The sequence below is a fragment of the Parasteatoda tepidariorum genome, chromosome 3, assembly GCF_982258835.1.
Source record: "Parasteatoda tepidariorum strain Cologne lab strain chromosome 3, Ptep-v5.0, whole genome shotgun sequence".
NCBI lineage: Eukaryota > Metazoa > Arthropoda > Arachnida > Araneae > Theridiidae > Parasteatoda > Parasteatoda tepidariorum.
In genome coordinates, this window is record NC_141757.1 from 75,922,097 (window position 1) to 75,936,467 (window position 14,371).

At 30.5% G+C, this 14,371-nt stretch overlaps 3 protein-coding genes across 5 annotated transcripts in view; 1 reads left to right on the plus strand and 2 right to left on the minus strand.

Moving 5' to 3' along the window:
- Window positions 1-14,371, plus strand: part of LOC107448732 (calcium/calmodulin-dependent protein kinase kinase 2) — a 154,866-nt gene that overhangs the window by 38,167 nt on the left and 102,328 nt on the right. The gene's annotated exons all lie outside the window — the stretch shown is intronic.
- On the minus strand, window positions 3,889-10,872 carry LOC147813907 (uncharacterized). The gene is made up of 2 exons (XM_087160147.1): window positions 9,105-10,872; window positions 3,889-3,917 (listed from the first exon to the last, which is right to left on the minus strand). The coding sequence occupies exons 1-2, from the start codon at window positions 10,870-10,872 to the stop codon at window positions 3,889-3,891; spliced, it is 1,797 nt and encodes a 598-aa protein (XP_087016273.1).
- LOC147813908 (uncharacterized) lies at window positions 10,886-12,400 on the minus strand. The gene has a single exon (XM_087160148.1). It carries the CDS (start codon window positions 12,398-12,400, stop codon window positions 10,886-10,888), a length of 1,515 nt encoding a protein of 504 aa, XP_087016274.1.

Genomic DNA, 14,371 nt, shown 5'->3' on the forward strand with positions numbered 1-14,371 from the left:
ATCAGTATAGGAGTCACGTGTGACAGATCTATACTTTAGGGTGGGTGGAACATTGATTTAATTTCCTTTCTGAGTCTGTTGAAAGTTTCAAAGACAGTTGATTACATCATAGCTCTAGGAAATAGGCAAGATGCAGCTCTTTGTGATCGATCTCTCAATCACGAGGGCCTTTCGGAAAAGTAACGAATGGACTGTCGCCTTCAACTTCCCTTTTCTCATCCATTTGCACTGGCAGCTTCAAGGTTATCATCCTTTTATAATGGACACCTAGTCAAATTTTCATTTCGTGCCGTAGCAAAGTTAACTGTTAACCGTAGCTTCAAATCAAAATGTAAATGCACTATCTACCAATAAATATTTGGACACTTATGAAAATGACTATATCTGTGGTCCTGAGATACATCACGCCCACCTGGTATGGATTGGGACCCTTGGTCCCTATGCATGGTAAGCTCAACGCCGATGCCTACTGCACTATTTTGGATGACAATGTGCTTCCTGCGCAGCGGCAGTTTTACGGGGTAGACCCCTGTTACTTCCAGGACGACAATGCCAGCTGTCATGTCGCGAGGGTCACCAAGGCTTGGTATGGTGCCAATGGGGTTAATCAAATGGACTGGCCTGCCCAGACCTGAATCCTATCAAAAACCTCTGGGACGAGTTGGATCGCTGAATTAAGGGGTGTACTAAGCGTCCAAAATCGGTGAAGGAACTTACATGTTTTCTCCAAACCAAGTGGAAGAAAATACCACTAGCCGAAACACAAGGACTTGTAGAAAGTATGCCCCGGAGGGTTCGCGCTGTAATTTCTCCTCCTGGAGGCTCTTCCAACTATTGATTATGAATAAAGTTTGTTTTTCTTCTCAATCACTTTTCCAAATACTTATTGATAGATAGTGTATATTCCTCTTAAAAGCGTTTCTTTTGCTCGGAATACAAGTAAAAATGGGTTTTGATGCGGACAAAGATGTTTTCTCTTCTTCATAAATACAAAAAAGAAAAGGTTGCTGCTTATAAGAACCGGTTGAACCTCTTTTCCTATTTCGGAGATTACCTTGCTTATGAGGCCTGTTATGAGGTAAACATTCAAAACGAAACAGTTAAGAGCCTTGAGGTCCTTTCAAGTTAAGTATTGCCTTCCATCGAGGGAAAAGTTAACGAATCCTTTTCATCACACCAGCAACAATTCAATAACAATTCCAGTTTCTCAAAGAAAAACATGGTTCTAATTTGACTGCTTCTGCCTCTTTATTTTTTTTTTTTTTGACTGTGCCTAATAGTTTAAATGAGAATTATATATAGTTGATATGATTAAAGGGTTTGGAGCAAACTGCATTTTTCAAAAGGTTATAATTTTCTTTTCAAGCTGTTAATTGGAAGATAGTTAGATCCTGGAAGTTAAGATCTTCAACTATAAAACAGCACAGTACACATATCCATCTTATAGTTTAAATAGAAATTATGTTTTCACCGAAAAACCGTTTAAAAAACACACTCTCAAACAATTCCAAACATGTGGGTTTTCATTATATTGGTCAAAACCTTACAATCGTGCTTAAAAATGTTGTTTAATTACTATAAAGTTAACTATTTCGCAAAAAGCATAAAAAGTGACTGCTGAGAAATAATATGCTCCTGCAGATTATGTCTGACATTATTTCTAAAAATAAATAATAGCAATCCCTAAACAGAAAACTTGATAGTATTTAGTAAATATGCAAATGAAATAGTTTTTGTTTACTTAATTATTTGAACCAAAGAACTAATTAGTGCAATAGAAAAAACAGCATCCACTTGTTTAGGGAAAAAGCTGTCTTGCGCTAAATTGCTAGGTTCGCTATAGTCTGCTAGACAACTATTCACTTGTCTGGAAATGGGAATTATTTCTTAACTTAACTCCCTAATTAAAATCGATTCGCCTATTTAATTAGTAATTACCTTATCTCTTTTGGCACTGAATTCGATTTTAACGAATTTAATAAATTCAGTTTTGGGAAACAAATCTTAAGAAAACTGAATTAAAAGGCTATAATTAATGTTTAGTCATAGACATTGAGCAATCGGAAATCTGTGATTATAAAAAACTATAATTTTGAATAAAATCATAAAATATAAGTTTTCTTATTACTCATTTTTTTATTTTATTGCTTTTTATCGTAACCTAAAATAAATTTTTTCCCCTTTTTTTTGTTTACTAAATTTTGATTGAAAGTGTATTTAAACACTCTTTATAGGGCTATTTTTTTCTACCCATGTTATGCTAAAATGAATTAGGATTGGGATAGTTTTTAAAAAGGAAATTTCTTTAAATTATTACTTAAAATTAATTTGAGTCCTAAGAAAATGTTTCTTTCGGTAAGAAGGTAAGTCGAATTTTCAAAATTTCACCTACTGTAAAAGAATTTATCATAAACTTTAAATTCTGAACTAAATTTAAAATTTCAGTGCTTCTCCGGCCTACAAATAAGCACGTTGAGCACGATCAAATAAACGAACGCATACTGTATAAAAAAGAACAACTACAAAGTGTTAGCCTCTCTTCTTGTCCCAACACTAACCTTTAACACTTTTCTTTTTTTTGACTTACATTTATGAAAACAAAACCTTTAATTGGTGCGTTTTATTCATATTTTCCGAAGTTATCAGCAAATGACCACACTAATCATAGAGGGGAAATTAACTTCTCATCTCCATTTAAACATTACCGAAATTAGTGGGGAGTATATATCAAATGGTCTTATGCAAGATTAGATAGAATAAAATACACTTTAAGTACAGTGCTTTAGTCTACGTAGCACAATGTGTACTCGAATCTCCCTTTCTGAACTCAGTGATTGCCTCGAGTTTCTTGTAAATCCCTGATGCACTGCAATCACCTTTATTAATTTTCTTATGTTTTTGTTTTAGGGTTGAAAAAAGCCGAGCATACTATTTATTAAAAAGATCAGATTTTATTTTAACAAAAGCCAGTCTTTTTTAGACTTTTTAATATTTTATTATTCAAAATTAACATGCACGTATTTAAGTTAATTTTATTAATGACTGTAATAATATAAATAAAATATCTTATACTAATTTTACTTTCTCTGAAGGCCTATTTTTTCCGTAAGTAGAATACCGATGGAATTGGTGCTCCATATTTGATTTAAAACCAGTTTTGTCTGAAATTTTTCTAAGCATATTTCAATCATGCTCTAATTCTTTTAACTGTGCTTTTAATTGATTCGGAATTACTATTATTTTTTGAATTGTAATAAATCTACCATTAATTAGGAATTTTCTATGAAACTGTATACATAATTTGTTCGAAGTAATTATTATGTTTAAAATGCTGTATAATTAATAATTATAGTTAATTTTGTATTAATCATATTCATATGCTGCACTAAGTACGTTGATTCTAAGAAGCTTAAAATTATCTTTCTTAACGTTTCCAAAGTTAAAGCTGTTGCTTCAAACTGTATCAAGAAGGTGAAGTTGCTGCTCCAAATTGTTTCTAACATACAATGTTATCAATGTAGCAATTAATTAACAACTTTATATCCCTTTCATATTATTGCAGTTTTTCAAACATATTAGTTCGAATAAAAGCCATCTTTTTTCTTAATTTTAATTGGACATTTTTAGGTGGTTTAAGGCTGTTTTTCGAAGATTCTGTCGATTATGAAATGATGCTTTTTTGCAAATAATATGTTATTTTTATGAATGTTGTGAGTTTGCAACTGTTACTCATAACTGTTAAGTTTATCCCATCTAAAGCCAGGGCTGTCAACGTTTATTTTGAAAATGGCACAAGACATCAATATGGAGAAAAGTCATAGTTTTGTGAAAATAAAAAGCATTTGCCGCCTAATTTTTTAATATTTGAAAACTTACTTCAATACTGCATTACCTGGGGTCATCAAAATTTGCAAAACCTAAGAATAAGGAAGTGATTCTTATAATTTTCATCTTATTGGAAAACTGTCCCAAAATTGGCGATTTTTAAAAATGTTTAATAACTTTTAAAATATTTAAGTCGTTTGTCTGTTCTAAAACCCAGATAATTCTTCATGGCATTATTATATACATAGTTTAAAATCATAGAATTGCTTCAAGTGTAAGGCACTTTAACTATGCCTTTTTTTTTTTTTTTTTTTTTTTGGTGAAAGAGATTTGAAAAACAGTTTTAAATTAAGATAAACTTACCACTCTTTTTTCACCTGCCAAAATCCTGACAATCCTGTTTTGTTTTCACGGTCTTGTTAAATGACATTGCATGCAATGTGGTTCAAGTTTACTGTGGACTGTAACTGATTCAGAAAAAGTGAAGCAACTATTACTATTCCAATATAAAATTGTCTAAGTCAGATGAAATACTTTCAAATATACTTATAACCCATATTTTTTGAAGTTGTTTAGATCATTATTATGCTTTGCCCTTTGACGCAGATGGGTCAGCGGTGACCTTAAATAAAAATACATATAAATATGTATTTTCATTCTGACGCTGTAGTTACGAGCAAAAATATATTTAGGTATTTTTTAATTATAAACAGCAGTCTAATAGTTACTAAACAATCTGTCAGATAATCGGGATTATATTTGTACATAAATCTAAAATCCAAGAAAAAGTAGTTTGAATTTTTTTTCATTCGTATTCATAAATGTATCAAAAAATGTATTGTAAATTAAAGAAATTTTAATGATGAATGACTGTTTCTCTTAAAACTAGATAACTGCAAATAAGTGAATATTTGAGAAAATTATTGTTTGGAACTGAGCCATGTTTGGAAGATTTTACCTTTAACACAGAAAAATACACCATGCTGTATGTCATAACCATAAATTATCAAAATGCTAAAGATAACATCCTTCTCTTATTTTTTCTAAATTAATACAAAATAATGAAAAAGTATAAAAATAAATTAAATAAAAATTCTGCTTCAAGGTTCCAATGATCTTCGTTTGATCATGGCTGGTAGATATTATCCTAGTGCAGGGATGGCGAACGAATGGCAAGCGTGCCATTTATGGCACGCGACACAATATTATGGGCACGCCATCGATCACAATTGTTATTGCACTATAAATTGTTATTACACAAATGTCACACACTATGAAGCATATGTAACAATTAAATTAAAATTCACAAAAAGCAAACAACATAATAAACAATTATTAATAAAAAAATTAACAATTAATGCTAAAAAAACAATTATAACCATAAAAAATAGGCTAACAATAAATAACTAGCAAAAAAATCAACAGCCCTGCTTAAACTAATATCTTACAACCTAATATAAGTTATTTGTCATTTAATCTGCAAGTCCCACTGAAGCTACTTTAAGTTGAACTACGCGTATTATTGAGACATTGCAAAATGTATTTTCTTTTCAATGTAAATAAAGTGTTTTGAGTTGATAGTAATTAGTATTATTATTTTCCCAATAATCATGAAATCAAAATTATATGACGGCACGTCTGTGATTTCATTAAACAATTTTTTAGAAAAAATGGCACGTTGGTCTATAAAGGTTCGCCACCCCTGTCCTAGTGTCTCAACTTAGATAATCCTCTACTAAGTCTCACAGCATCCTATGAACAGCACTACCCTGCACTAACTTGGCCTCATAAGTACTCAATACAAGCTGTTGTGACTTTTAATGCGATATTAATGTGATATTTTCTTCAAAGGGTTTGTTTTCTTTAAAAAAAATACTTTTGAATCTTGCCGATTTTCTTAAAATTTTTTTTTTGTTCTTTTTTACTATTTGATTTTGAATCAAGCGTAGTTTTAATTACTGTCTGTTTTCATGGGTACGTATTAAAGCTTGGTGCAATAATTCAGGAGCATCCATATTACCGCTACTTTACAGATTATCTAGCTAGTGTGCAGTTCAACTAGGGTAATCCGTTAAAGTGCCAAATATTTTTTTTAATTTCTCAAATAACCTAGGTAATCTGCACATTACCTATTAGATTTGCGTTAAAGTGAAAATTAGATATTTTCTGGAGCCATTAAAACGTTTTTATAAGCTTAAACTCACGCAATGTCATTTATTTATGTTTTGCTATTGAATAAAAAAATCAAGTTACAGTACAATGTTTCAAATACAATGTACTGTACAATGTTAAACACTTAACATATTAGCTGACTTAGCACATTAGCTGATAGAATCCAGCATTAATCGTTTTAAAAACTGTAATACAAGGAATCAAACGGTTTAAAATATTATAACAATTAAGAAAATAGACATTTCATTTATTTACTTTTCAGTGTATAAGAAAAGTAAATAAACACAATGTATCAATTAGTAAATTAGTTGATAGAATGAGAAAAAGTAACTTTTGAACTTAAATGATACGGAGAAAAAAATTGATTAATATCTTATTTCTCTATTTTAATGGATTACCCCAGTTAATCTGCAGTCTAGATAAGAAATGTTCATAATGAAGGCTATCTCTTTTTTCGCGTGCTTCTGAAAAGGTCATAATGGGGAAGCATCCCTAGCCGCGTATGATGATGTTTCCTGGAATGGGTTCCTATGCAATTGTAATTCAGTACTCCAGCTCTGATAGCTTTAAAATTGCTCATTTTGACAAAAAATTGATTAAAAATGTTGTTTAAAAAAACAGTTGCTTTAGAAACAAAACTAATTTCAGATTTTAAATTCCCACTGCCGACTTAGACAAGATAAAGTACTTATATATAAATTTGTATTGTAAACTAAAGAAAAAAATTGCTTCCCAGTAATTGTACTTTGTAAACAATTCCTAAAAATAACAGCTTTCTTTTATAGTACACAATCAATTTTAGCGTAACATTTATAATCACTCTGAAATAAAAAAGATTTTTTTTCTTTTTAAAAGACAACATAGCTTTTTTCTTAGGGTATGTAATGTCAATAAAGTTTGATGTGGTATAATAGATTTTGTTTCTAGTACCATTAAAATTTATATTCACTATAATCCGATCCTTAATCTTATTTTCTACATCACTAATTTGGTATTTTACATAGAGTTCCTTGAATGAGTTAATACCATTTTTCGTTACAATCCTAAAAATAGAATCGCTATATCAGAAAACACTCTATTCTTATCCGTATCCTTTTAAAGGTTTCTTGAAGAAAATCAATCATAAGAAGTATTGAGTTTTTACATGAATGAATTATTGATCAATTGGATATTTATAAACTGAAGCCATGTTTGATATAAAAATATTCTGAATTATTAGTAAACACATTTCTATTTTATTACTCAATTAATATAAAAAAATGCATTTTCTAATATTCTAATATAAACATATAAATCTTTTGTTTGTCTAAATGGAACACTTATTATGACCATGAGAAATTTAAATATTGCTTTCACTATAAATTTGATTGTATTGTTTAAAAAACTAGAGGGCTCCGCCCCCTGCTCGCTGACGCTCGCCAACCCCCGGAGAATTGCTTCGCAATTCTTGCTTGGTTTGCTTCGCAAAACCAAGAATGCTTTGATTTCATATATTTCAATATTAAACTGAATATTAACTGTTATCATCGAAAAGAATTAATTTTCTTAAATGCAGAATAAGCAGTGTGTCAATATCAATGTCACTTTTTTTCGTTGACTACAGTTCCTTCTATGTCCTATTTGTTCTCTAAATGAGCCAAAATTGTCAGAAATTAACATCAATGTGCAGATATAATCTTAATATGAAACTTGTTTAAAAAAAATGATAATCACAATAATACAGACTTTGTCCCAAAGAAATGAATATATTTTTAACACATTTAATTCAATATATATATATATATATATATATATATATATATATATATATATATATATATATATATATATATATATATATATATATATATATATATATATATATATATGCAAACACTATAATATTTTTCAATAAGCAATATTGTTAAGAACAGGGTAATTTTTAAAAAAATATTTTAATAATATTCAGCAAAATAACTATAAATGAAAACATTAATTTTGCGGAATTAAAATAAACAATGCACCAATAGCATTTTCTTTACGCTAAATACATTTATAAATTTGACATTATATGTTATAATATTTCTCTATATACAATATTGTCAGGATCATCTTTAATAAATATTTTAATGTTCTCCTTCGTTGTGCATCTTGACAATGCCACATATAATTGACCATGAGAAAAAATAGGCCGTTCAATATATAGCCCAACTTTATCGAAGGTTTATTAATTGTTAAGGCATAAGCTAATCTAACAGGAAATTGTCGTCGATAAAGCACAAATGGTAAGGAAGAATTACTTGATAATGTATCTATTCTTGGAAGATTGACAATACTACCATTTTTATTACCAGTAGCAATTTGGCAACTCTTTTCCCTATTTTAAGAACAGTCAATCGAGTTCCATTGCAAAGGCCATCAACAATAGATATGTTCCTGATCAGCATTACAATGCATCCAACTTTTAATTTGAGCTGATGAGGTGGCAGTCCCGGGAGATTTATGGAGTTTAAATATTCAATACCTTAAAGTAGCTTCTTCTTCTCTCCCGTCTGATTTATCTACTCCATATAGTGTGGCCTTATCAATACTATAACTTATAACCTCTTCACCTGGCACACGTGATAAAATATTTTCATTAACTTTGTTAACTTCATCATTTTGCGGTGATAATATGATGTGATTAATGAAGTTAGTATTAAGACAATCGATTTTTTCAAAAAACCAAGAAATGATATCTTTACAATAAAGATCAGGAGTGCTTGCATCAAGATGTAAAAGTTCTCCATTGCCAATTGTCAACAACCAATTGGCAAATTCTTGGTTACCAGCTTTAACTCACATATTAATTGTCAAATGGAGGATTTCAAAAAATGGCCAAAGAAAAGAGTATTTTATAGTTTCATTAATAACCTGCATATGTGTAGCTTTTTTAACGACAGGTAACACTTGTCGAAAATCTCCACCTAAAATGATTATCTTACCACCAAATGGTATCTCATTAGCTAGAAGATCACGAAAAGTTCTATCGATCATTTCTATTGCTTTTCTGGGAATCATACTTGCTTCGTCCCATATAATAACGTCAAAATTTTTTAAGCGAATCTTATCACATTTTTTTAAAATACAAATCCCATCGTCACTTAGATCAATAGGCAGATTAAAAAATCTGTGTGAAGTAGTTCCAGATGGAAGTAACATTGACGCAATGCCAGTCCAAGCTACACAAGCAACTTTCATGCTCTTTGACACAAAATAATGATATAATCCTTTATATAGGAAGGTTTTGCCAGTTCCTCCTGGACCATCGATAAAAAACAAAGTTTGCTGATTTGATGATTCATCGGAGACAGACTTTATTATTCTTTGAAAAATGAACAGTTGATCTTCGTTAAACTTAGCATTTATCAGAGTAAACTTTTCAACTGATTCGTTTATATCCATAGCATAAACCAGTTCTTCATATAATGGGGGCTCGGGTAATCCAAAGTCCTTACAACTTCTATTTTCAGAATTCAACAACTGTTCAATGTGTATTAAAGCATCGTTGGCATCGGCATCCTTATCAATCATTTGTTCATGAAAAATATTGCATAATTTTACTGCATCTGATGGCTCATCACATATTAAATAGTACACGAAAAAGTGCCTTAATTGCTTAGGCATCATATTAGCTGCTGCCTCTTCCATAACTGCTGTAGGTTCTTCACAGCATTCAGTTAAACCCATAGCAATTGCTGATTCTCTGAATGTTTTATACATCGTACCTTCAAATGTTCGCAGATCTTCATAGCTGAAAGCTCCAGGAACTCTACATAAAATGAGTTTCAAGAAAAACCTCTCAGAGTCTCTAGGACAAACATTCATTAAACGTCCAACGACATGGACATTATTTTTTCTTGGCATCCATTTTTTCAATTTGTAATTCCAAGAGTACTTTTCTGGTATATTACCGTACAAAGTAATACGTGCAGTTGGATCTTCTTTATTCAAATTAAACCACGCTAATAACATGGTAAGGGATGCTTTTTTATTTGAAACTGCAGCAGACTCACAACCTTCCTCAAATCTGATGTGTTGCTGGCTAGGAAGATGCACTTGAAGCCTAACAACAGTGTGACTTCTATTATGCAGTGGAATTTCGTTTAATCGCCATGCAGCTTCCATTGGCCCAATATAGCGGCTATATATATAGCTTGCAATTTCATTGTCCTCTTGAACAATAGCAATTCTGGCTCTATCATGGCCTTTATGAATATATTTATGTATATATTTAATAGCCATCACTGAGGAGCAATATTCAACATTTATATGGCAATTAAATTTGAGTAAAAGATACGGATTATGAGGTACAACCATGCGATTATCTACATACACAGTGGTGCCTTTTATTTTAGCAGGATATTGGTATAATTTATTGATGTTATTTCTTCTCCGATATCTTGGAAAACCATCACCTGTCATATCTGTTTCATTGATAAATTCTTTAGGAAATCCTTTTGAGCATTCTTTTTTTTCTTCATTCCAGCAAATAAGGCCTGCAATATGAGGTCCATGCATCATGTGTTTTAGTTGATGAGAGCGAAGATAGTTATCATCAGAAAGCTCAGCAGTTATAAATCTGTCAACATCTTCAGGCTTTAACAACTTACAGTCTGTTCGGAGTGAAGCAAGAATATGAACATGTGGGAGCCCTCTTTTTTGAAATTCTATCGTATAAACGTATGCCACAATAGGGCCTAAAACATGTTTTTTTGTTAAGTCATGAATTAATTCATCCACTTTAGCTTGGAAAATCTTTGTGACGATTATTGAAATGTCATTTACAGTAGTACCTTTAATGAAATGATCTTTTAAAGTTTCAGTAATTTCCGGCCACTGCGGATTACATGTCATCGTAATAAAAAAATCAGGCCTTCCGACAAATAGCAATTGCATCTTGATACAGTTGTTGCATACTTCGAGGTGACCCAATATACGTAGCTGGTAGTATAAAAGCTGTGCCCAACCTTACTCTGTCAGTTTCATTTAAAGAATTCCTTTCAACATGGTCAATTAACCCTTGATAGCATTCAGTGCGCAGGGTTCCTTGATTGTTTCTAATGAAATCTAATCGCTGACTTTCAACCAACAAATAGCAATTTATCACATACTGCTGAGATAATTTTCCAGCATGCAATAACGGGTTAAAAGGACCATTAGGTCGTAAGGCTAACCTATGCCCATAATATTGAATTGGACTTATCAAATGCCTTCGCAAAAAGGAAAACAAATAAGTCCATCCTAAATCGCCTTTAGGAAAAAGTAAAGGAAAGACCATAGGATCAGCATGTTGAGATCTTTGGTTTATTATACTCGTTTCTCTTATTTCTTGTTTAGGATATACAGTTAAATCGCATACAGGCACAACACCATCTTTGGAAACAATAATGGCAGCTAATTCAGAAGAAGTAGGTTTATTGTATCTTCTTTTATCATCGAATATAAATCTTTGAAATTGTAAAACAAATTCACTATCATGAATAGTTAAATCTCTGAGCATCCGATATTTCTGTGCATATGGATTGACTTCCCTTAATAATTTTTCAATATGCCTTGTCAACTGAAGATTGTCTAAATTCATGCGTAGTTTAATAGCCTCCTCAACACTGTCATAAATATATATTTGTCCATTCCTTGGAGCATTGGTTGCTGAATTTAGGGATGTTGTCGCATGGTGATATACTTGTCCTTGAATTTTTATCAACGGTGGACCTCTGCTTTCATCTTGAAGAAATTTAGCACTAAAAGTGGTAAACGCAAATGATGAATTGTATACACGGATATTTTGCCTAAATAATTTTGTTTCTTGCTCATCAGAAAGAAGTAAGTTTTTCAAAAATAAAGGATATTCATGCAGCGGAGGTATATGTATGTTATCATTATGGCAGCAAGAATTAACAGAGCGCCCTTTTGCAGAAGCAAATCTCAAAGCTCCACAATAACTGCATTTTGAAAACATTTTGCCAAGACTATGTTTTGCCACTTTGATAGGTAACAATTTCGATAAATCACCAGCAAACTCATGTTGTTTTGATTTTAAAATAGGTGGATTAGGATTTTGGTCCATATCATTGTCAACATTGCGAAAGCGAATTGGTACAGTGTGCATTCCAACCACATTTTCTGTATTTACAGGTCTGGTTTGATGTGGGCAAATGAAAGTCGATGTTGTTGCGACTGTGTAGCAATTACACACATTCTCTTTTAGCTCAACCTTTGTTAGTTTAACTTTTTTTTTGTTAGTTGAATCATCATTAGGTTGTATAAGCAAAAGAGCATTATTTTCTTCTATACTATGAAGTTTACGTTTTTCCCGCTTTCGATTAGCTTTCGCATTGAGTTGCGACTTTTTAGCAATGTTAGGTCTTTTCTTTTTAGGCATTACTTGTAAATAAACAAATCGAATTAAGATTTAAAACCAGATTAAACTTACGAATTAACGTTTTAGAAAACAAATAATCAGATTAATCAATATATCAATACGAAATAAGTTGAGATGTTGTAAAACTGAAGAATGAAATTCTAACTATTTTGTGATTGGTTGCGTCTCTGAAAAAGAAAATTCAGACTTGTAAATCGCTTTTTTAAGCTTGCCGTTTTCAGACATGTGATTGGCTGTTGTGAACGGCGGTTATTCTTCATTATTAACTGCAAAATCGTGCTTTAAAACTAAAATAAATAAAAATTTAAAATTATGTAAAAGATTTGAATGCCCTAAATGTCTTCCCTGAAAGATTCTGAATGAATTGATTCCTTAATCTTAGATTTTCATCACGTAGTTAAAAAGTTTTTCAGGGGACAAAATTAACTGCAAAAACTTTTTTTTAGAATAGAGAGAAAAGAGTAATTTTTTTAGAGCTTTTATATTTGTTTCAGTTTTTGTCTAGACAGTGTATTACTTTTCCAGAAAAAAAATGGGTGTCGCATTTTTGAAAGATAATTTTTAAAATTATTTATCAGTTTTTAAGATTAAAAAAAAATATTCCAGAAATTTTTTTAACTTTTTATGAATTTCTATGTTTTTGTTTATCTTGTATTTTTTGTCTTTTTGTGTACTAGATGCTATATGTTTCAGAGTACAAGATGTAATATGTTTCAGCGTTCAAGCTGTTTAATACTTCAGCGTATAAGAAATTATACTTTAATTTAACATTCAGTGAGTTTAAATAAAGGAAAATGTCGTTGCAACTATATAGTAATGCATAATATTTTCTGGGTTTAACTTGGTCCTCAAATTTATATGGTGTCGAAATTTACATGCTCCTCAAATTTACATGGGTTTCCTAATTTTAGTTTAGGCCTCCAAACCATTGAGTCAGAGAGAGTGAAAGTACATTACAGTACATGTTCATTTCTTTCTTTTAAACCTTGTATGTATGATGACAATGATGTACAAAAATCATTTTAATAACTTACACTTTTCTTTTAAACCTTTCAAAAACTTCTATCAACTTATATTTTTAAATAAGAAAAAGATTTAAATTACCAAATAGCGTCATAATACATAAATTGAATATATTACTGTGATTAACTAAAAACTGTGATTAAATTTTAAAAAAACTAAAATGAACTGAATAATTAAAAATCTGTACTTAATTTTGAACCGTTCTTTATCACTTTTGAAATTTTTAATTATTTTTCATTATATTTTTGCTGTTGCATTTTTGCTCAACAATTTTTTTAAAAAAAATTACTTTATAAATCTATTAAAATGATTTTCCAAAAAATATGTATACTCGATCTTAGTTATGAAATCTAATAAAATTTTAAACTGCCTATTCAGCATTTTTCTACTTTATGTTATTAATAATTTACTATATTATTACGATTTATTTTTGTTTAGTGAAAAAAACTTTTTAAATTTAAAAAAAAAATTTATATTCGAAATTTTTTCACCTACGTATTACTAAAACTGCGTAAAGTCAAATTTTTGCTTTTTTTTTAAATGTAATTTTTTTAGAATTTATATTTCGTTGAGTTTGATTTAAAATGTTTATCAAGACTAAAATATGCAATAAAAACATTAAAAAAGTGTTAGTTAAACACTTCCTCTTATTTATTACTTTCCCGTTACTTCGCTATATGGAATAGTATGTATGTATGTAAAAAGGCTGATCTGAAATATCACCTGGCCAATATTAAAATACGTGGCCAACTATTATATCAAACTAATAAATAAAGACAACTTGCAGAAAAAGTTCGCATAAATATTTATATTTTAATTCTAAATTGTTTCTCGGGCCAGACAATTCCCTTTTCAGTCCTCTTTGTGTGACGTAACGTCCAATTCCAAACGTGATCTAAGTGGGTCAGATAAAGGAGGGGTGAAGGCCGGCAAATGACCTTTTATATT